Raw genomic sequence first — 21,129 nt, 5'->3', positions numbered from 1 at the left:
TACGTACAGCGGAAGTTGCACTGGAACTGCTGAAAATATTTTTAGACTTTGGTCGCCTTATATGTTGCAGAGTGACAACAGAAAAGAGTTCACAGCTAATGTAATTGAGCGACTCTCAGTAAAATAGTCACGGAAGACCCCGACATTCACAATTCCAGGGGAGTGTAGAGCGATGCAATCAGGATGTTGAAAATATGTTACGTGCATGGATGGATGATACTGGTAGTACAAACTGGGTAGTTCCACTGGCTGCCGTTTCGTTCAGTGGAAAAAGAACTCTTCTAAGCATCGAGTTACAGGCTCTTTGGATCGGAACCAAAATTAGGATTAGGGTCAACGAATATTTTACCAGAAATTTTACAAACTCTTCATAGTGAAGAAGATTTGGTGAAACTTAAGGAAAGCAGCTTAGAACGAGAAGCTCTTGAGGAAGTAAACGAAAATCAGCAGGGAAATTTTGAGAAAACGACTTGTTCTGTATGTGTATGAGATCTGAATGAATCACACGTAATATTATGTTCGTCGTGTGCGATGAGAGTTCACAAGAATTGTGTTCAGAGCATTGGAGGAACCTCAAAAGACATTAGTGACGTTTGTTTGTGGCACTTGCAAAAGACAAGGAAAAACTGCAGAGGAACGTCAACAATCACACAGAGTCCAGAAAAGAGCAGCAGAAAAAATTATTGAAATTACTACAAAAAAAAAAAACTAAAACCTGTTGAAGTTGGGGCTTTACTTTATTGGACGTTCCAAAGGTTGACAGAGGGCCATTAGACTGCCAAAATGTAATAGGAAAAATTCTTGATGCAAAAAATAATATTTATCAAATTGGAACGAAGGGTGGCTTAATTAAGACTTGATTCAGTAGAAGTGATTTCCAGATTTCTGGGACGCAGACTCTTGAAGACATCCCAGAAAAATATGTATCTCTACGAGAAGCTGTAGCGAAAGAATCAGTTTGGGGCAAGGATTTGTCAGTTGTAAGTGTATAGTATCAAAAAAGCAATGTCAAACAATCAACCGCGCGTGTAAGAAGGTGAATGGCTGAATGGCAAATAGAAGATGATTTTTTTCAATTTGCCTACGACATACATATTATTTTTAATAATGTTAGGGTCATATAATTTTCGTTTATGTCACAGCAGTTCATCGTGTGAAAATAAATAAATGAAACGTTTGTGTCTCAAGTGAAAACTGTAAATCAATATTTTTTATTTTTCCCAATTATACCATTTTTAACAATTAATTTTGAACAAAAAGTCTTCGAGCAATTTAATATTATTTTCATAAAAATTCAGTATTATTAATTTTCAATATAACATTGTTACTCTATATTATTCATTGTCATATCACAAATATATTGTAATTAATCATTATTTTTCCAATTAAAATTATTATTCATTATTTTTCATAATTAATTTATATTATTCATTTTTCTATCATTAGCAAGGTTGAGGCCGAAGTTTTAAACGCGAAAACGTGTACGTCGGACGTTCAGCGCCGCTTTCCTGTAAGCCTAGAAGCTTGACAATGACGTTTGGAAAGTCAGTGGAATCATGCTCGACATTCCAAACGCCGTTGTCAAACTTCTAGACTTACAAGAAAGCGGCGCTAAACGTCCGACGTACACGTTTTCGCGTTTAAAACTTCGGCCTCAACCTTGCTATTATTATGTTGCGTTATGTTAATTATTTTAAGGCTACTTTACAATAATAATCTTTCTTTGACATTTATCTGCTGTTTGTCTTCAATAAGCCTTCCATGTCTTCGGCGTATTACAATAAGCCTAGAATCGAGCAGGCTAATTGAACAAACTGAAGTTCACTTTCTTAATTACCTAAAGCTCTGTGGCTTGATTGCAAAACGTCTAAGAAATATCAGGCTGAATGGCAAATAGATGATGATTTTTCCAATTTGCCTACGACATACATATTATTTTTAATAATGTTGAGGTCATATAATTTTCGTTTATTTAGTAGATTAAGTATACTAAAATTAGTTTGCCTAGGCAAAGTTTGACTCAAATTAACGTGAAAAATCTCAGATAAAAGATCAATTAAAGCCTGTTTTTATGTAATTTTTATATTACAAATTTGCAGACTCGCGAAAAGGATTCGTTCTTAGGCTATTAATTATCTATTATAGAGATAAGTAATAGCCTACTGTTATTATTTATCTCTATAGTTGCTATTTTCAGATATATTTTAAAAAATTATCTAAATAAAATCTTAAAATATAAACTTAAAGGTCTGCATACCGTGATTTTCGTTTAGGTAAACAGGAAAACGAAAATTATATAATTTTCGGTTTCCTGTTTACCTAAACGAAAATCACAGTTCGGAATTAATTAAAATACACTGAACAAATTGACTCTATCCGAGGGCAAAAGAGATCGTTCCAGCATTGGTTAGATTAAATTAATTTAGGTTAGGTTGTAGACTGCAATAACATAAATACACCAGATACTACGTCGCTATTCGCTATGACATGCACCCATTCCGCTGCTATCTGCAACCAACACAGCATGATGAGGATGCCGCTCAGTGATTTGAGTGGCGCAACATGATGTTAAATTTACAGCATGACAAACCACAACTGCTTCGGCATATTTTATAGACTGACGAGACGTTGTTTTCCCGGAATTGAGTGAATTACCATCACAACGTGCACCATTGTGCAGAGTGTGCTCCACGATGCATGCAACACACGAAGACACTTAAGTACGTTTTACCTTAAACGTCTGGTGTGGGAATTTGGAGTAAGCAGCTTCTTGGTCCCATATTCATTGACGTCACCATGACTAGTGACCGATATCTGAACTTTCTAAACATGTACGAATGGCTAGATGAAGTCATCGAGCCATTGAGTATGAGGAAATTGGGCCATTTGTCGGGAATGAGGTGGTACCAATCTTGCCATTGGTGCCACATCATTTCCAGACAGACGTGCGTCAGTGGCTCGCGAAGCGGTTTAGCAACTACTGGATAGAACAACACGGTCTCGTTCTATGGCCACCCCGTTACTCAGACTTGACCTGGATTTTTTCCTGGGGAGTCACCTAAAAGCATAGATTATGATGAGTATCTAGCAGCGCCGCATGAATTGGGAGAACTGGAGACGCATACGAGAGACTCGTGAAATGGTGACATCAGGAATGCTACTGCCATCCATAAAGCCATGCAAAACCGTCTACATATTTGTATTGCTGCCGAAGGCGGTCGTTTTGAACAAAATTATCTTTGACAAAATAAAGCTCACTTTTCTGTATCAGTTTGTGCAACGTTGTCTTTATTCTTTACAATTGGAAATTATTTGCATGTTATACTAAATGATCTTAAACTGATTTCCTTCGGTTATTTTAGCGCTGAAATAAGCATGCATCATATGCATACACTCGTGAAATGCTAGAAAAACATCTATCCAGGGACAAATGATGTCTTAGTGAACATATACTGCATAAAACACTATTTACAAACAATACTAACAATTTCTAAGAGAATGGAATGTGATGTAATTTATCAAATTTAAATTCAATAATTAAATAGTAAATTACAGAGCGAAACATTTCAAGATGTTCGTTCTATAAGTTTTGTTTTAATTTTCTCCAGATGGCAGTAAGTTTTTTCATTTTCTAATGTGTTTTATTTAATAGCGTATTAAACAAGAATAAATGTAATAAAATAATTATAGCACACTATCCAATAAATAATGACTGAATTTTTCATTTAATAATTTATAAAAATATCTTATGCAGTAAGTAAGCCTACTTAAATTTCTTTAATAGTTCATTAAGCTTTCCATATCTCTCAACCTCGAAATTTCATTTCTTTTCTGTTAAATTATTATTATTTTAAAATTAATATTTTTATGTGGCAATGTTCTCGTGATATATACTGGTGCCCAAAATTGAGGCAACAAATAAATTACAGGATATCTGAAAAAGTATTTGATGAATCGGAGCGAAATTTTGTACACAGACTTCATGCCACAAGGGATTAGTCATGTGATATGCATATTTTGCCAAGAATACCCGAAACATGACTAGCAGACCCCCAGAAAAAAAGATGCTAATAGAGAATGTGATCATCCCTGGCAGCTATACAGCACCCACAATAGGCAGTCATGCTGTTGACGAAGTTCTGGGGAAGGCCTAGGGCCGATAAACCCACTCGTCCACAAAAGCAGATTTTAGCTCATGGTATGTCCTAGACAGTGCAATGACCTTCCTCAGAGCATCCCGGACATGAACAATCAAGTTTAAGGCCCGGAGATCACTGCATGCTAGAATATCCTCCTCTTCAAGGAAATCCATAACCAGATGAGCTCTATGAGGCCTAGCGTTATCGTCCGTAAAAATGAATTGGGGCCGATAGCATCCCGAAAAAGATTCTCATCTCTAAGCACTGGGCGGTCAAAGTTCTGCCTTGAAGACGTGCTGGAGCTGCGCCATCCAACATGATGTCTCCATACCAAGAGATCACCTCCACCTCCACCTCCACCATAGCAGTCAATTTCCGTGATGTTTGAGAGTTGATAAACTCTCAAACATCACGTATTCTACAGTAGAATACACGAGTATTCTAGGCTCTTTCCATACGTTAACTCGTCGAGAATCAGTTTGCAAATTGTATCCTGACTCATCAGAGAACTCAACAAGGGCACACTACTTCTGTGTCCAGAGACGATGCTCACGCATAAGGCTATTAAATTTTGTTAGAGGTCAAAGGGATGAGGAGATAGAAAGTGGGCCATGTGTCATATCTAGAGTGAGATCGGACTGAGATCGAAGATTACTCGTTATTAGCATTTACAATTTTTTCTTTTTTTATATAATTTTCATCTTTATTCTGGAAATTAAGCTTTTTGTGATTTTATAATAATTAATATGATATTTTATTTTTAAAAAACTTTTTATAACAGATGGCACCATATACAATTTTAAATTTTTTGCCGGGAAACTCACGCAAGTTGTTGCTGGAGTTTTTTCTATTTAAATTGTTTTTCCTAAATAGAAATGTATAATTACCTATTTAGGAAAAAATTTATTGTCAATTGTTTCATAATCGAAAAAAAAAGATCTAAAATGCAATACAATACCCTTATTTGACACTTACCTTATATAGATCATAAATTTTGCTAGGAAATGCTCCACAGTACGTAAAACAACGGTTACAATTAGTTTCAAATAAGTATACATATATTATTTTCAATGATACTACTGTATTGTATAGTGTTAGCATAATAGTAACATTACCGATACCGACACAAGTAAGCATGAATTGTTTATTATCTTGTGAGGTAACTTTCTGAGCAAACATTAAATGATTTGAATGGCAAGAATCAAGTAGCAACAACTATTGAGTTACATTTTGAAAGTTTTAACTTTGTTAACAAGCAATTTGAAAATGAAATCACTTCTATTCTTAAGGCCGCCACACACGTTCAGGAAATCCTTTGAGGAATAACTGTGCAGGCCTGGTCTTGAGGAAATTCAGAATTTCCTGTCGCCCACATACGAGGAGGAAAATCTCTCAGTTAAATTGTTTTATTGCCCTGTAAACAAAAGCTCTCTCCCCGATTTTAAGTCGGTGTTGTCATTTTATTGCACTTAGAAGGGTTCGATTCGTGGAAAGAAGGGTTCGATTCGTGGAAACAGTGCACGTGTTCAAATCAAACTGCCACTTTGTATTCTTTCAATTTGTCGTTCGACATCCGTTTTGTTTCTCCTGTCTGTGCAGGCCTGACCTTGAGGAATTCCTGAACGTGTGTGGGGGAAAACTGTACAGTTTCGGCGGCCTGTACAGTTCACCGGAGTAGAAACTTCGGCGGCCTGCACAGTTTTGGACTGCGCAGGCCGACCGGAACGTGTGTGGAGTCGTGTCGTTCAGTTGTGAGGCTGCTGAGTAGTGAGAACAATGTCCCGTGAATTTTTGGAGGAATTTTTAAAAATTTACGAGAGCGAACCATGCCTTTGGCATGTAAAAAATAAAGAGTACCACGATAGAAGCAAGAAAGAAGCTGCTTATTTACGTTTAATTGAAAAACTAAAAGAAATGGAGCCAAACGCTAATAAAGAAAGCGTTGTAAAAAAATAAACAACATCAGAAGCGCATACAGAAAAGAAATTAAAAAAATTAAAGCGTCAATTAAATCAGGAGCACGAACTGAAGATATATACAAACCAAAGTTGTGGTATTTCGAATTATTAAGGTAAGCTTAAATTTTTAACAATCACATGGGAATACGATCCTCTTTTTTTAAAGCCACTCTTTACACCATAGACTCCTACGCACATGTTTTTTCTTGCGAGTTTTAATGCAATTCGTTGCCAATAAGCACCCAAGAATAGCCAGTACGTCGTCATCAGATGCCATGGTCGACTGACGAACTGAGAGATTAAATTGTACTTGCGATAATGTAAAAAAGATTTATACAGGAGAAACAAAACGGATGTCGAACGACAAATTGAAAGAATACAAAGTGGCAGTTTGATTTGAACACGTGCACTGTTTCCACGAATCGAACCCTTCTAAGTGCAATAAAATGACAACACCGACTTTTAAAATCGGGGAGAGAGCTTTTGTTTACAGGGCAATAAAACAATTTAACTGAGAGATTATCCTCCTCGTATGTGGGCGACAGGAAATTCTGAATTTCCTCAAGGCCAGGCCTGCACAATTATTCCTCAAAGGATTTCCTGAACGTGTGTGGCGGCCTTTACATTAAGCGGGTGATGAGAAAATAATTTTCTAACGAATGAAAAAAGAAATAGCTTGACTGAGTAAATGTGAAAGTTACAAATCATACATACATCGTAACTGTTATATTTTATTATTATTATATTTATTTTTAAATATACATCTTTTCGATCAATAATATTTTCAAAAAAATTTTATAATCGTTAAATTTACGCAAGAAAATACCCGTTTATTTTACTTAGCAACATCTTGTAAATTAAAACAATAACAAACGAATATCAAATTATCTAGAACAAATATCGATTTTTAAATCGTTAATTAATTTTGTAGCAAGACTGTTTTGTAGCAAGCATAATATTCTGCTTATATATATTATATTAATATTTGCAATTCATTAATCTTTATTTTGTAGAGTAAAACGAAGACAGGAAGTCTTTACTCATCATCTCGTTTTAATAATTATAACTAATGACAATTTATTTGATTGTAGCTGTACTGAGAGAAATGGGTTGTGCAAGATATTTTTCGAGTGTCATTTATTTTCTTAACCCTTCAATTTGTCAGGTTTTCGAAGAGACCGGATTGAAAGATTTTATATAACAGATATAAACATTAGATACAACAAATAAAGCATTAGATCTGAAATTACAAAGAATATTATAACTTCAATAAATTTTACAGTTAATTTAAATTTTTTATTTTAATATGAATTTTTTAAAATTTTTATTAGAATAGCATAAATGTTGCGTGGCAGTATGCAGAATAATTTCTATATGTTGACATGACGAATTTACGAATACTGTAGACTTGTTGTTTCGAAATGCGCATACTAATTTTTTCTCTATAATTTTCGTAAAGCATCATCATTATATTTTTCATCATATTCATATGATATTTGGTAACTTATGAGCATATTCATCGTAGTAATACAAATAAACGTAAACAGCGATCGTATTAATTCGAAAAATCATAATAAAAACAGAATTCTCAACGACAAAACAATCAAATTTTCATAAAAACATATTTTTAACTAATCAATGTAAACTAAACATTTTAATATTAACCAGACGAAAGCGAAGATCTAAAATTATATATTGCTGTTTTCCTGCTTAATAACAAGTGGTGCGTTATTTACAATGTAAAGTAGCTTACAACTAACTCAAAAGAAAATCTAGAGCACTACTTTCACCACGACACTCATTAACATGTATCGGATCTCTAGAAGCCGGTGATCTTCCTATGAAGTTATGAATCGTTAAGTTCATTCATTCATTAAGAGTATTAATCAGCTTCTTTAATGATACTAAACAGACGATATTAAGTGACGGAAAGACGAGTATTTTAAAAATAAAAACTACGATTACGAACCAAACCACGTGGTTCAAGTTCTAGCGAAGAACGTAAACATGTAACAACGTAGTTAAAATTTAGCAGAAAAATACAATTATTGTTAATTCAGAAAAATATTTGCTATGCCTATTTATAATTTTGTAGTAATTTATTATTATTAAATATTTCAGAATGTTTAACAATTCGAAATAAACATAAGAATTCATTTAAAATATATAGAATTTATTTTTATTCCTATTTTTTAAAAAATATTGTACAAACTGTTTTTCAGCATTTAAATTAAATATTAATAATATATACAATTTATTCTGAGGTATTCTATTCTTTTTTTTCATCGTAGGATCATTAAAAGTTTGTTTATTCTGCGATATTCGATATATTCTTCGTATCAGGAACATTAAAAACCGTTTATTTTGAGGTATTGAATTGTTTTCATAGGGTAAATATCATTGTAAAAATTCGTTAGTTGTATGTGTGCAAATAAAATCTTCAAAAAGTAGTGTTAAGGAGATGTAAAATCGTCGAAAAATAAAAATTTATCTGTAAATTAATAGAAAATAATTTTTAATATTTGGATCAAACGAGCTTAGCTAGCGTTTACTATGTTAATAGTCATAGTCTATAGTTTGATAATAAACATAATTGAGAAAATAGACAAAAATAACTCACCACAGTTACAAATATCCAACTTTTTGACATATTAATTCAAAATTTTTATCTTTTCAATAACTTCTCGATCAAAGTGTAATTCGTTTTCTGCAATTCTGATACTAGTTCAGATTCGTTATACGCTTTCGTAACATTGTTTCTGTATCCGGTTTTTGAGTTATAGTCCTTGTATTTATACATCACTACCAAAAGGGCACACATAAAAATGAAAAAAGTTGTCATAATAATTACACTAATAATACGCGATCTACACCAGGTAACGTGCTGCGCAGCCATCTTTTTTTTTTTTTGTCAAATTCCACTCACCAAACGTATATCAGACCTTTGAAGATACTAACAAACTTTTAAATTTCATTTCGTTCACCGAACTTTTAAAGGAACTAGCGCCCAATTTTGACCAATGACAAACAGGATTTATTTTGTCATTGTTCAAAGATCAAAATAAAGATAAAATTACAGTTATGCTACATAAGAAGATTAAAATAATATTATCGGATTATAACAATAAAAACTATTTAAAGGTACTAAAGAAGATTTGTGTAATAAAACAAGCTTTTACAAAACTTACACTTAATTAACTTAAGTACCTATTTAAAACGATAATCAGTAGATAAAGTGAAAACTATTATTGGTGGGTTTTCAAATTTTCTTGGTAAACTAAACTAGGCATGAAATTCAGAAATAAACTGGCCCAGTTTTTAGTTATGGTTCTATTGTGACAATCACTTGGTAGTTAAATGAATCACTCCACCCTTTTTACACATTGCACTATTTAATCATGCAATTCATTACGGTTCTGGAGCAAATCATGACAACGAAGATGAAAAATAATAATAATAATAATAATAAATTAAGCGATAAAGCTGGGGAAAAATATCCAAATTTTTCATTATATTACTTTATAATAATTTTTACACATAATGATAATTTCTTTTTATTAAGATCTGAATATCTACAAATACCATTTTGCATAAATTCATCCATTGTTTTCAATATACATATGTAATATATAAAAATTCTAAATACTTATAATTAATTTTAGTTTTAAATCTTTTATAACTACGGTATTTTAAAATCAATTTTAATTCTAAAAAAATTCGGTTTTTTTTTAACTAAGGTAATTATTAATGTTCGGAACAGTTAATCGGGTCTCGGAGCCCGAAATTGGAAAAAGCAATTTTACTGTTGCAATTGTGTATCATAATTTATAATTTCATAGCTACAATTAGACGTTATTAACTTATGATATAAAATTATGTAGAAAGGTCCCCAATCATATGTGTCTAAGATCATGGAAGGTCTTAATCCGCCACTGTTCAGATCCCTACTTACAATTAGATTCCGTTAAACACACCTGGTTGTAAATCAGTTAAGAAGGAATTTACCGCTACAGCTGCCGTATAAAGTATTATAATGAGGGAAAGCTTTCACTTGTCAATCATCAATATTTGTTACATTTCATTTACATTATGATATACTTTACTTTTAATAAAGGAATTAGAGGGCTGTCTTTCGTTTAACGGCTGACTTAAGGCCGCCACACACGTTCAGGAAATCCTTTGAGGAATAACTGTGCAGGCCTGGCCTTGAGGAAATTCAGAATTTCCTGTCACCCACATACGAGGAGGATAATCTCTCAGTTAAATTGTTTTATTGCCCTGTAAACAAAAGCTTTCTCCCCGATTTTAAAAGTCGGTGTTGTCATTTTATTGCATTTAGAAGTGTTCGATTCGTGGAAACAGTGCACGTGTTCAAATCAAACTGCCACTTTGTATTCTTTCAATTTGTCGTTCGACATCCGTTTGGTTTCTCCTGTATAAATCTTTTTTACATTATCGCAAGTACAATTTAATCTCTCAGTTCGTCAGTCGGCCATGGCATCTGATGACGACGTACTGGCTATTCTTGGGTGCTTATTGGCAACGAATTCTATTAAAACTCGCAAGAAAAAACATGTGCGTAGGAGTCTATGGTGTAAAGAGTGGCTTAAAAAAAGAGGATCGTATTCTCATGTGAACCTGATCTCAGAATTGAAGTTAGTACCTAAAGATTGGCACAACTATTTAAGAATGGACGAAGAAACGTATTTAAATCTATTATCATTGGTTACACCAATTATAAAAAAACAAGATACTGTAATGCGAGCAGCAATTTCACCACACGAGAGGCTCACGGCGACCTTAAGATATTTGGCAACTGGCAGAAGTTTTGAAGATCTCAAATTTTCAACAGTAATATCACCTCAAGCTCTTGGCTACATCATACCTGAAACATGTGAAGCTATTTACAAAGTCCTTCATAAAGATTATTTAAAGGTAAGAACAAACTTTTCTTTTTAATAGATATTTATTATCATAACGTACAAAAATGCCAAATTACACATTAACATATACAAATTACATATATTAATTATTAATTAAGGTTATCATGATGAATTTGGACGGAAGTGCTGGAAGGGGGACGACTAGTAATACCGAAACCGGTAGAAATTGGTGGATGATAACGAAAAAATTGATGTGGCAAGTGTTGCTGTTCATACACCAATTTATGCGATAAACTTAAAGTTCCCAACTCCGCTTGAAATAAAGTTTCGTTTATTAACTTTTCGGCAATCAGCATTTGTTGCTTTGGGAGTTCACGCAATTTGATTGCAACATTCTTGCCGAAAATATCGAAACGATCATCTTGAACGTGTGGTTTGTTAAAATGATCTTTCACGGTTAATAAAACTTCGTTCGTCAACGATTCTTGGTCTACTCGACTTCGTTTAGGGGGACGGCTGCGTCGCGTCTGTACTGGTGTACTATCCGAAAGTTCTATTAAATCCTGTGTTGCGATTATTGATGGAGTAATAATATCGTCGCTGCTATGATTCTCCTCCGTTGTATTATCCATAGCGTTATCCTAAAATAACAATTTTATTAATGTAGTAAAGGAAATTGATTATCTTTTAACACGGTTCGTCACACAAAATTAAAAACAGTCAGATATTTATTTATTTATTTATATTTTTTTGCTTTTTAGTTTCCACGAACAGAAAGAGAATGGATGGATATAGCGAAACTTTTTGAAGAAAAATGGAATTTCCCGCATTGCCTTGGAGCAATGGATGGAAAGCATATCAACATTATTCCTCCAAGTGGAAGTGGATCAGAATTTTATAATTACAAAGGAAGACACAGCATGGTTTTATTGGCTATTGTGGATGCGAAATATCAATTCATCATGTGTGATTTTGGTACCAATGGTAGAGTTTCAGACGGAGGTGTTCTAAAAAACACCAAGCTTTTTGAAAAACTTGAAAACAATAAGTTAAATATTCCTGTTGAAAGTAAAGTCAGAAACAGTAGTAGAAGTATGCCCTACGTATTTGTAGTTGACGATGCCTTTCCTTTGAGGGTAGATATGATGAAACCGTTTAGACAAGGAAATCTAATTTCCAAAGATAGAAAAATATATAATTATCGCGTATCACGAGCAAGACGCATTGTCGAGAATGCGTTTGGTATCTTGGCATCGAGGTTTCGAATATTTCATACGGCAATTAATTTACAACCTCGTAAAATCGAATCAATTGTGATGGCTACTTGTGTTTTGCACAACTTTTTAATGAAATCGGTGCCAAGTTTTTATTCTCCTCCAGAATGTTTTGATCACGAAAATACTGATGTCGGAACTACTATTTTAGGTTATAACACAGACGACTCAAAAATGACGCAACTGGCTCGAAAAAATCCAGGAAACACAAGTTTTTTAGCAAAAAAAGTGAGAGAAGACTTTATGGATTACTTTGTAAATGAAGGCCAAATTCCGTGGCAATTGAACTTCATTTAAACATTATCAACGTTGTAATTGTAACCAAATATTGTATTGCCATTAAAATAATAAAAATTTTGTACTTTTAACTCAGCATATATACTTAAATGAACAATGACATATTAATTTATTTAACAATATTTATATTTCAATTTTTTTCTTATGACACAAAAGACACAAATATAAGTATTATATTAAAAAAACAAATTTTACAATACCCCAATGTCGATATCATCGTCACTATCTATGTTGGAGCGACTGCTTCGAGGCGTATCTTGGTCATCTAAAAACCTAATTTAAAATACAAACAACTAAATAAATTGCTTAATTTTTCGTCGTATTTTATTGTTAAAAATTTAAGCTTACCTTAATAATTCGAAGTACCACAACTTTGGTTTGTATATATCTTCAGTTCCTGCTCCTGATTTAATTGACGCTTTAATTTTTTTTAATTTCTTTTCTGTATGCGCTTCTGATGTTGTTTATTTTTTTTACAACGCTTTCTTTATTAGCGTTTGGCTCTATTTCTTTTAGTTTTTCAATTAAACGTAAATAAGCAGCTTCTTTCTTGCTTCTATCGTGGTACTCTTTATTTTTTACATGCCAAAGGCATGGTTCGCTCTCGTAAATTTTTAAAAATTCCTCCAAAAATTCACGGGACATTGTTCTCACTACTCAGCGGCCTCACAACTGAACGACACGACTCCACACACGTTCCGGTCGGCCTGCGCAGTCCAAAACTGTGCAGGAAAATCAAATGGTTTTTCGTTTCTACTTCGGTGGACTGTACAGGCCGCCGAAACTGTACAGTTTTCCCCCACACACATTCAGGAATTCCTCAAGGTCAGGCCTGCACAGACAGGAGAAACCAAACGGATGTCGAACGACAAATTGAAAGAATACAAAGTGGCAGTTTGATTTGAACACGTGCACTGTTTCCACGAATCGAACACTTCTAAATGCAATAAAATGACAACACCGACTTTTAAAATCGGGGAGAAAGCTTTTGTTTACAGGGCAATAAAACAATTTAACTGAGAGATTATCCTCCTCGTATGTGGGTGACAGGAAATTCTGAATTTCCTCAAGGCCAGGCCTGCACAGTTATGATATACTTTACTTTTAATAAAGGAATTAGAGGGCTGTCTTTCGTTTAACGGCTGACTTAGTCCTAACTAAGGAAACGGAAGGGAGGGGGAAGAGATAAAGTGTAGGATGAAGTGGTGAAGAAAGGAGGATAGGGAAGTAAGGATGAAAGAAAGGAAGGTGGGGAGGGTCCGTGAACGCTCGCATCGCGTTAATTTTAAAAACAACAATTACAAGTACAAACAAAGAAACAAAATTAAAAAAGAAAAAACATTGAATGTGAATGGCTGGTTTTGCCTTACAATGGAAGCCTTATAAAAATTGTTATAAAGAAACATATTAATTATTAAACTTGGTAGAGGATTTTGAGACACTAAAAGTATTCCTTGTTATATTATATATATATATATATACTAAAAAATTGTTTCTTTTACAAATATATTCTAAATCATATAAACATAAAAATATTGTTTTATTAAGACAATTATCACAACATATTTATACAACAAATTTTTCAAAGCAATTTTAAAATATTTGTTGATATATCTAAAAGTTGAATTTTCCAACCTGGGATACACGTTCCCCTAGAAGTGCTTCTCCCATCTCCAGGGAGTGACGGTCTGATCGCTTAGCGCAGTGTTTTTCAACCTTTTTCATTGAGTGGCACCCCTGATTGAAAAATAAAAAATCGTGGGACCCTTGACCGGCGGCGGGTCTAGAATCTGAATAAGGGGAGGCTTAATAGGGGACAGATGAAGTTTTTACAGAAACGAATATTATGCACAACGCTGGGGTGGGGTCCGGGGAGGGGACTCCCTCCCCTGGAAAAAAATTTTAAAAATTGACAGTTTGAAGTAGCATTTTGATGCAAAAATAGTGTTTCTACGTGTTTAAAATCAAAATTTAAGTCCATTGAATTTTGTCGAAATACTGACAATGAGTTATCTTGAACTACACTTAAGTAAATTTCCATGAAAATGCCTAAAGGTCCTAAACTTTGCGACACCCCAATCGTGGCGCCGTGGCACCCTAAGGTGCCGCGGCACCCCTGTTGAAAAACACTGGCCTAGCGGTTAAAGTGGCAGCTTACCTCTCCGGGATCGAATCCGGAGGGGTCAAAAATTCCTGGGTGTGCCTCGTCCCTCATACCACCGGCTGTCCCATTGTGGGACCGGTCGAACCCATAATGGGCTTTCTAAAATCTACTCTCTTAAGTGCCTAAGGACAAACAAAGTTACAATGAAAGAAAGAAAGGGGAAAAAATCGCCAGGGGGATAAGCGAAAAGAAATCTACATTGGCTGCCAAATGCAATTTAAAATTTACGCTTAGGCGATTCCAAATCTGTCTTTAAAAGCTACAAGTTTTAGGTATTTTTATGAATACAGTAGAGCATCGATTATCCGACTTAATTGGGAACTGGGGTTGGTCGGATAACTGAAAAGTCGGATAACCGAAAAGTATGAAAAAATACATTATTAGTATAGTGTATAGGCCTGGTTTAAATACTAGCCTCCTTTTCATGGTCGAGCCAGTGCTGCCAGTTAAAACATGCAAAAATTTAACAAAAAGAATATTAAAGTAGATAAGACAACCAAATATTGTAGCGCCACATCACTAGCGGACATTTGAATTTGCCGACTAGAACGCGGTCGGTTAACCGATAAGTCGGTTAATCGAGGGTCGGATAATCAATGCTCTACTGTATTACTATATTTTATACATTTCTGAAAGTCTGGATTCAGTTATTTAAATTTAATTTTGTTTTATCGATTAACCTCGCGTCTATATTATTAAATTAAATGTCGTAATACTTTAAAATGCAAATTAACAATTAAAGAATTAATGAAAATACAGAAATTATTCAAATGATTTATTCCCAACAATGGTTTATTAATTAGTAGAATATTTTCTCAGTCAGATACATAAAATTTTCCATTTTCACTTGGTCTAGAAAAGGATTAGAACGAAGATCTGAAGCTTCATTTCTTTGCGCCAACTGATTAATTTTTTTTTTATTTTTAAAATTCAAAAGAAAAAATTGTATAATTAATTAAATATTCTCTTTTAGGACTCATAATAATTATAATACAGTAGCCTAAACTCTCGATTTGACGACTAATTGGGAAAGCGATGTCTGCTATTGTCGAAAGTCCGTTAAATCGAATGTATTTGAAATATATACATATATTATTTCCTTTAGGAAGAAGAAAATTATTATCTGTTAAATCGAGGATTTACTTTATTACGAAGTTCTGAATTCGTGAAAGAAACTGTTATCAGCACTATGTAACTTACATTTCGTGCCAACATGGTAGATATTTGACATTTAAATTATGATTTTCCATAAAAATTTCAAAGAATTGGCTTAAAACACATGTATACAGTTGAATCTCGATATAGTGTCTTCCTAAGTACTCTACCCACGTAAAGCGCTAAACCAAACTTGTGAACGAATCTTTCTCATCAATACTAAATGGAGAACTCTTCATGAACGATTTTGCATTGCTAATGACATTATCATTAAATCACATAACTTTCAAACTCTCAAACTTGTGCGTAAATGTCATTAATACAATTATACAATTCTTAGGCCTACTGTTTAAGATTCTTCAGTTAAACGCCAAATTCGGTTTAATGTCAGTTTCGAGACGAACAAATGATAGCGCTAAATCGAAGTTTCACTGTATATATTTCCATTTTTGTGTTAAAGATAAATATCCTCGCGATAAATTTAGTATTCTTTATATATTACAGAACGAAAATATAAACATGCGAAAAATTTAGTGTAGAATATTTTCGAGGTAGCCTTTTCTTTAAACATGTACATAATTTATTATGTTAGTAAACTTTAGATATTAAAAAGAAAATTAGATGTAAACTTATATATCAAAATTCATCCAATCTTAAAAATATATAGAATAATAAAATATCTTTTTAAAAAAAGCGAATAAAGTCAACGTAACGCTGTATCTGCTATATTTTATGTATTTTTTTCCCCTCCTTAAATTTAATCGCTGCAAACCATTTGAAGACATGCTACAAAAAGTATAAATAAATCGCTCCACTTGCCACATGTTGATTACTCTAAAAAGAAACAGCGCAGATATATTTATTTTGAACCAGGGAAGGAAACTTTGGCTTTTCCAAGTTTTAAAACATTTTTTCTTTTTTTTCTAGACATATTTATATTAAGCAATAGTGAATTTATTATACATTACTTAAAATATATAATATTAATCATTTCATCATCAAGATGGAAATATGTTGTAGGCAAAATATGAATAAAATAGTTATTCCATAAACTAGATTTTACTTACATTTTTTTGTTGTAGAAATCAAGTAAATATCCATTCTTAAAACGTTCTTGAGGAAAATTCATCATATTAAAATTATTGATTATACCAAACTTTAACAGAATTAATTGAGGAAAGCTCTTGAAAATTTATTAACTTTTAAATAATGCTAATAGGTTAGATGTTAAGGAATTCTTATTTTTTATTATATTTTTCTGGATTTTAATTATTAAATAAAATTTGCAATTATGTATACTTTATACAGTTATAAAATCGATAGATTCAGTCGCAATTAGGTTTAATGTATTTGTGACTGAATCTAATGATTGATGCTGCAAATGGATAATAATTGATTATTAATGAATAAATGATAATAATGAAGTATTGATAAATGGATATTAATTACTTATCATTACTTCAATCTGTAGGAAACTTTACTGTTTGGTAAAAATATTTTTGCACGTCACTTTATGTTTTCTGTTAAAATAAATGTACTAAAATTGAATGGACGAAAAATTATATAGAAATGAAAACTTCATTTCTAAATAATTTCTCAAAATTAACATCACAGTAAGTTTCATTGAAGAATACGTCCCTCAATAAAATATTTTTTGCCCGTCTGTTTGTTACAGGGTGAGAGAGAGGAAAATATAATTTACATATTTAAGAAATTTCTTTAATTCTCTTTAGACTAATAATTGTAATCAATATCATTTTTATGACAATTTAAACATGCATTTGCTAGAATCAATCATTAGAATCAGTCACAATAAAGTTCGTAGAGATTAAAGTAATGATAAGCAATTAATATCCATTTATCAATACTTCAATATGTATTTAATTATGTTTAATATAAACAATATTAAAAACAATCCTAGAAGTTATTTTATTTCGTGCACGACGTAAAATAAATTTTTTGATTAAATTAAATTGTTTTTGATACATAACATAATTTATGAAGAATATCGTAGCTGCACTTTTTAAATAAAGCTATATTTTTTTATAATATGGGATATATTAACACATTATTGCTTATTGACTATGACGTGTCATGTACTGTACGTGTGACGTAAAATGAGATGCCGTATAATGATAGGCTGAATCAAATTTTTAAATTTAATAATTTTCATTTGTAATATAGAAACGTTCTATAGTTCTTGTTCCAAACCCTAACTCCTTTGCTATCTTTTGTATCCTTCCTATCCTATCCTTCAAATATAATGGACACGAGATGAATGAGCTGGGTAGAATCAAAAAGATAGCAAAGGAGTTAGGGTTTGGAACAAGAACTATAGAACGTTTAATAGCGGCGTACATAAAGCCTAGGAGCAGTTCTAAGAAGAAACCGGAGTCTGGGGGTAACTTCACAAAGTTTACATATAATAAATGTCTCTTCCCGATTATGAAGCAAATAGCGAGGCACAAAAACGCCAGTTTAATATGCAAAAGGGCCCCCACAGTGTATAGGTTGATTAGAAATGACAAAGAAAGAATTGGTGTTAAAGAACAGGCGGGAGTATATGCAATTCCCTACAAAAATGACCAGTTGGGAATCGATAGGGACTACGTAGGTGTCACTAATAGAAACCTTGGAGTGAGGATAAAGGAGCATCGGTACGATGTCACAAAAAACAGGTGCACAACAGCGTTATCCAAAATGGCGCAAGCAGATGGTTCAGTGGTAGAATGGGAAAATGCCAAAATTCTTGTAAAAGTACACTCGCCAACGCTGTCGTCCATAACTGAGAAATGTGAAATCTACAGAGCGAGTTTGGCTGGCAGATGTTTAAATTATAAGGATGCGACGGTGTTACCGTCATCCTGGAAATACATAGTAAGACGTAACACACGTGATAATGAGTCTGCCGTCACTCAGTAGGCTTCTGGGTTAATGCAAAACGAATGGTTCCTTAAGATTGACGGCCAGTCACAGTATTTTATTTGTATTTTAATTTCATTTTCATTTTTCGTGTTATTTTAATTTTTGTTATTTATTATTTTGTACTATGCTTGTTCTATTGGTTTAATTTAAACGTATGTTCTATTTTGGTTTAATTTTGAATGTGTTCGATTTTGTATCGGAATCGAACAGCTGTAACCTGAAGATAGCCCATAAATTGGGCCGAAAACGTTAGTTTTAGGTAATAAATTGTTTGTTCTCAGCGATAAGGTGTATTGTATGTTTCTACTGTATTCATTAAGAAGCTGAGTCTGAGCAGAATATTAATAAAATATTTTCTTGTCATTTTATCCATCACGGAAAGAGAAAAATTTAAATATAATTTACATATTTAAATTTATTTAATTTCCTCTCGACTATTTTAAACTAATATCGTTTTCTTATATCTATTTAAACAAGCATTTCCTAACGGGAATCTCTAGATTCAATCGCAAATAAATTAAACTATAGAATCTATCGATTTTAAAATTATATAAAAATTATTACACGATTAAGTATAGTTGCAAAATTTATTCAATAATTAAGTTCTGAAAACTAATGATAAAAGATATGGATTCCATGACATTTAAATTATTAACATAGCTCAAAAGTTAATAAATTTTCAAAAGATTTCCTCAATAAATTCTTTAAAAATTAGACATAAATAATTTTAATGTGATAAATTTTCTTTAAAAATATTTTTAAAATGGCTATTTAACTGAATAATTTAGATTATGTAATATGATAACTTTTAACTGATATGATAACGATTGTTTTTAATATACCTTAAATTTAAAAATGAACAATTTAACCTCATTTAAATTATATATTTTCTTTAATCCAGATATATATGTATATTTTTTTTTTTATCATTCGACATTCGAATTTAGAATCTCAAAATGTTTCGTTAAATTAAGCAACACAAAACAATTATTCTACTCCAATTAAATCCACTTACCTGAGCCTGAAGCATAGCACCTAAAGTATAAGTACCTCCACCTGAATAGGAGATTTTAGGCAACTGTTTCTCCAGCAAAACACATTTGTGGTTATTTATGGATGGTTGAGTCAAATGGTCTAAGTGTTTTACCACTCGGTTTCTGGAGCTGAAAGTAATGACCGCTACACGAGTTTGGTTATAAGCCACGGTAAAATCGGCCAACAATTTTTTTACAAACTTCAACTCGTTGAAAAAGTTTTCGGCCCCCACCGATGCGGAACTGTCCACCAGAAACACCAACTCCACTTGTTTGTTAGTGGTTTTTCGTAGTGATGCCACGTGCCTCTTCAACACGCTACCTAAAACGTCCACTTTAGATTTATCTCCCGGTGGGGATTTCACACGAGACTGTTTAAATCCGCGATTGAAGAATATCTCATATTCCCTTTCTGTTTCGTTATGAAATTCGGTAGTGACGAGTGTACTCATCAATGCGATGAGTACGGGGATGAACGTCTGCACCCTAGCCATATCGGCAGCAGAATGTGGAGTAGAGAGTCGAGTGAAACCAACTATTGGGCCTCCAACCTTGAGTTATCCAATGTTTGCTTTGGTTTTCAAGTGTTGTGTTATGCGCAACAACTAACCTACTGTAATGCGTTATTAAACTCTACGTAATTAGGACTATCAATCATTAGGCGAGTGGGTTAAAGTGTCTTATGTCCAATATCTGATAGTATTTCACTTTCTTTTATTCTTTTTCTATTTTATTACAGTATTTACATCAAAGAGAACCAGCAAATGAATGAATGTTGATATCATTCCACTTGCCAATTTTTATTTTTGCGGTTATGTGATTGTAAATGGCTTTCACTCAGCCTTGTTTTTCTTTAAGAATCAGTATCTTACATGCAAAGTTAAAATGTGTTTCGAATAAAAATAATACATGACAAATATATTTATTTTAAGTAATACAATAAAATATGACACACACAGTTTTTTGAATATGAATGCTTTTTATTTCCTTATTACATACTATTGGTGAAGTTTAAAAGTATAGCTTGCTATGATTACATGGTTATTCTCACACTTCTCTCCCACGTAGACTGTTGGGATTTAAGTCTTAAACTGTTTTCGACAAGATAGATCAATCATCGCCAATCACGTGATTTTTAAGCGAACATTCACCTCAAGGAGAGGAAATAGGATTAAATTGTCAATGGTAAAGATACGACTTCCTCCTGTAAATCTTTAGTAATAGATACTTGATCATAGAAAGAAAAAGTTGAGGTGAAAATTTTAAAGTCTGTTTTTTAAATAAATTTATAAAAATAAGG

At 32.8% G+C, this 21,129-nt stretch overlaps 3 protein-coding genes across 3 annotated transcripts in view; 1 reads left to right on the top strand and 2 right to left on the bottom strand.

Annotated features, from left to right (window-relative positions):
* LOC136989474 (sushi, von Willebrand factor type A, EGF and pentraxin domain-containing protein 1-like) overlaps window positions 1-20,353 on the bottom strand; it is a 111,686-nt gene extending 91,333 nt beyond the window's left edge. The window contains exon 1 of the mRNA XM_067287629.1: window positions 19,811-20,353. Within this exon, the coding sequence (XP_067143730.1) occupies window positions 19,811-20,323 (513 nt within the window). The 5' untranslated portion in view covers window positions 20,324-20,353. The remainder of the gene's footprint in view (window positions 1-19,810) is intronic.
* Window positions 10,574-12,551, top strand: LOC136989513 (putative nuclease HARBI1). The gene is made up of 2 exons (XM_067287698.1): window positions 10,574-11,032; window positions 11,742-12,551. Exons 1-2 carry the CDS (start codon window positions 10,592-10,594, stop codon window positions 12,549-12,551), a joined length of 1,251 nt encoding a protein of 416 aa, XP_067143799.1. The 5' UTR covers window positions 10,574-10,591.
* On the bottom strand, window positions 11,045-12,985 carry LOC136989491 (uncharacterized). The gene is made up of 3 exons (XM_067287667.1): window positions 12,900-12,985; window positions 12,752-12,824; window positions 11,045-11,621 (listed from the first exon to the last, which is right to left on the bottom strand). The coding sequence occupies exon 3, from the start codon at window positions 11,610-11,612 to the stop codon at window positions 11,130-11,132; it is 483 nt and encodes a 160-aa protein (XP_067143768.1). The 5' UTR covers window positions 11,613-11,621; window positions 12,752-12,824; window positions 12,900-12,985; the 3' UTR covers window positions 11,045-11,129.
* Window positions 20,354-21,129: the final 776 nt, after the last annotated feature.

Source organism: Centruroides vittatus, unplaced genomic scaffold (genome assembly GCF_030686945.1).
Source record: "Centruroides vittatus isolate TY-2023 unplaced genomic scaffold, ASM3068694v2 scaffold_576, whole genome shotgun sequence".
NCBI classification, from domain to species: domain Eukaryota; kingdom Metazoa; phylum Arthropoda; class Arachnida; order Scorpiones; family Buthidae; genus Centruroides; species Centruroides vittatus.
Note: the sequence above shows the minus strand (reverse complement) of the source record. Positions and strands in the feature narration are given on the sequence as shown.

What these genes read in the sequence shown, in the direction of transcription:
- LOC136989513 (XM_067287698.1), top strand. Translation starts at nt 10,592, where the DNA reads ATGGCATCTGATGACGACGTACTGGCTATTCTTGGGTGCTTATTGGCA. An exon ending in TTCATAAAGATTATTTAAAG is followed by an intron (nt 11,033 to 11,741) that starts GTAAGAACAAAC and finishes TTTGCTTTTTAG; the next exon opens with TTTCCACGAACAGAAAGAGA.
- LOC136989491 (XM_067287667.1), bottom strand. Translation starts at nt 11,612, where the DNA reads ATGGATAATACAACGGAGGAGAATCATAGCAGCGACGATATTATTACT.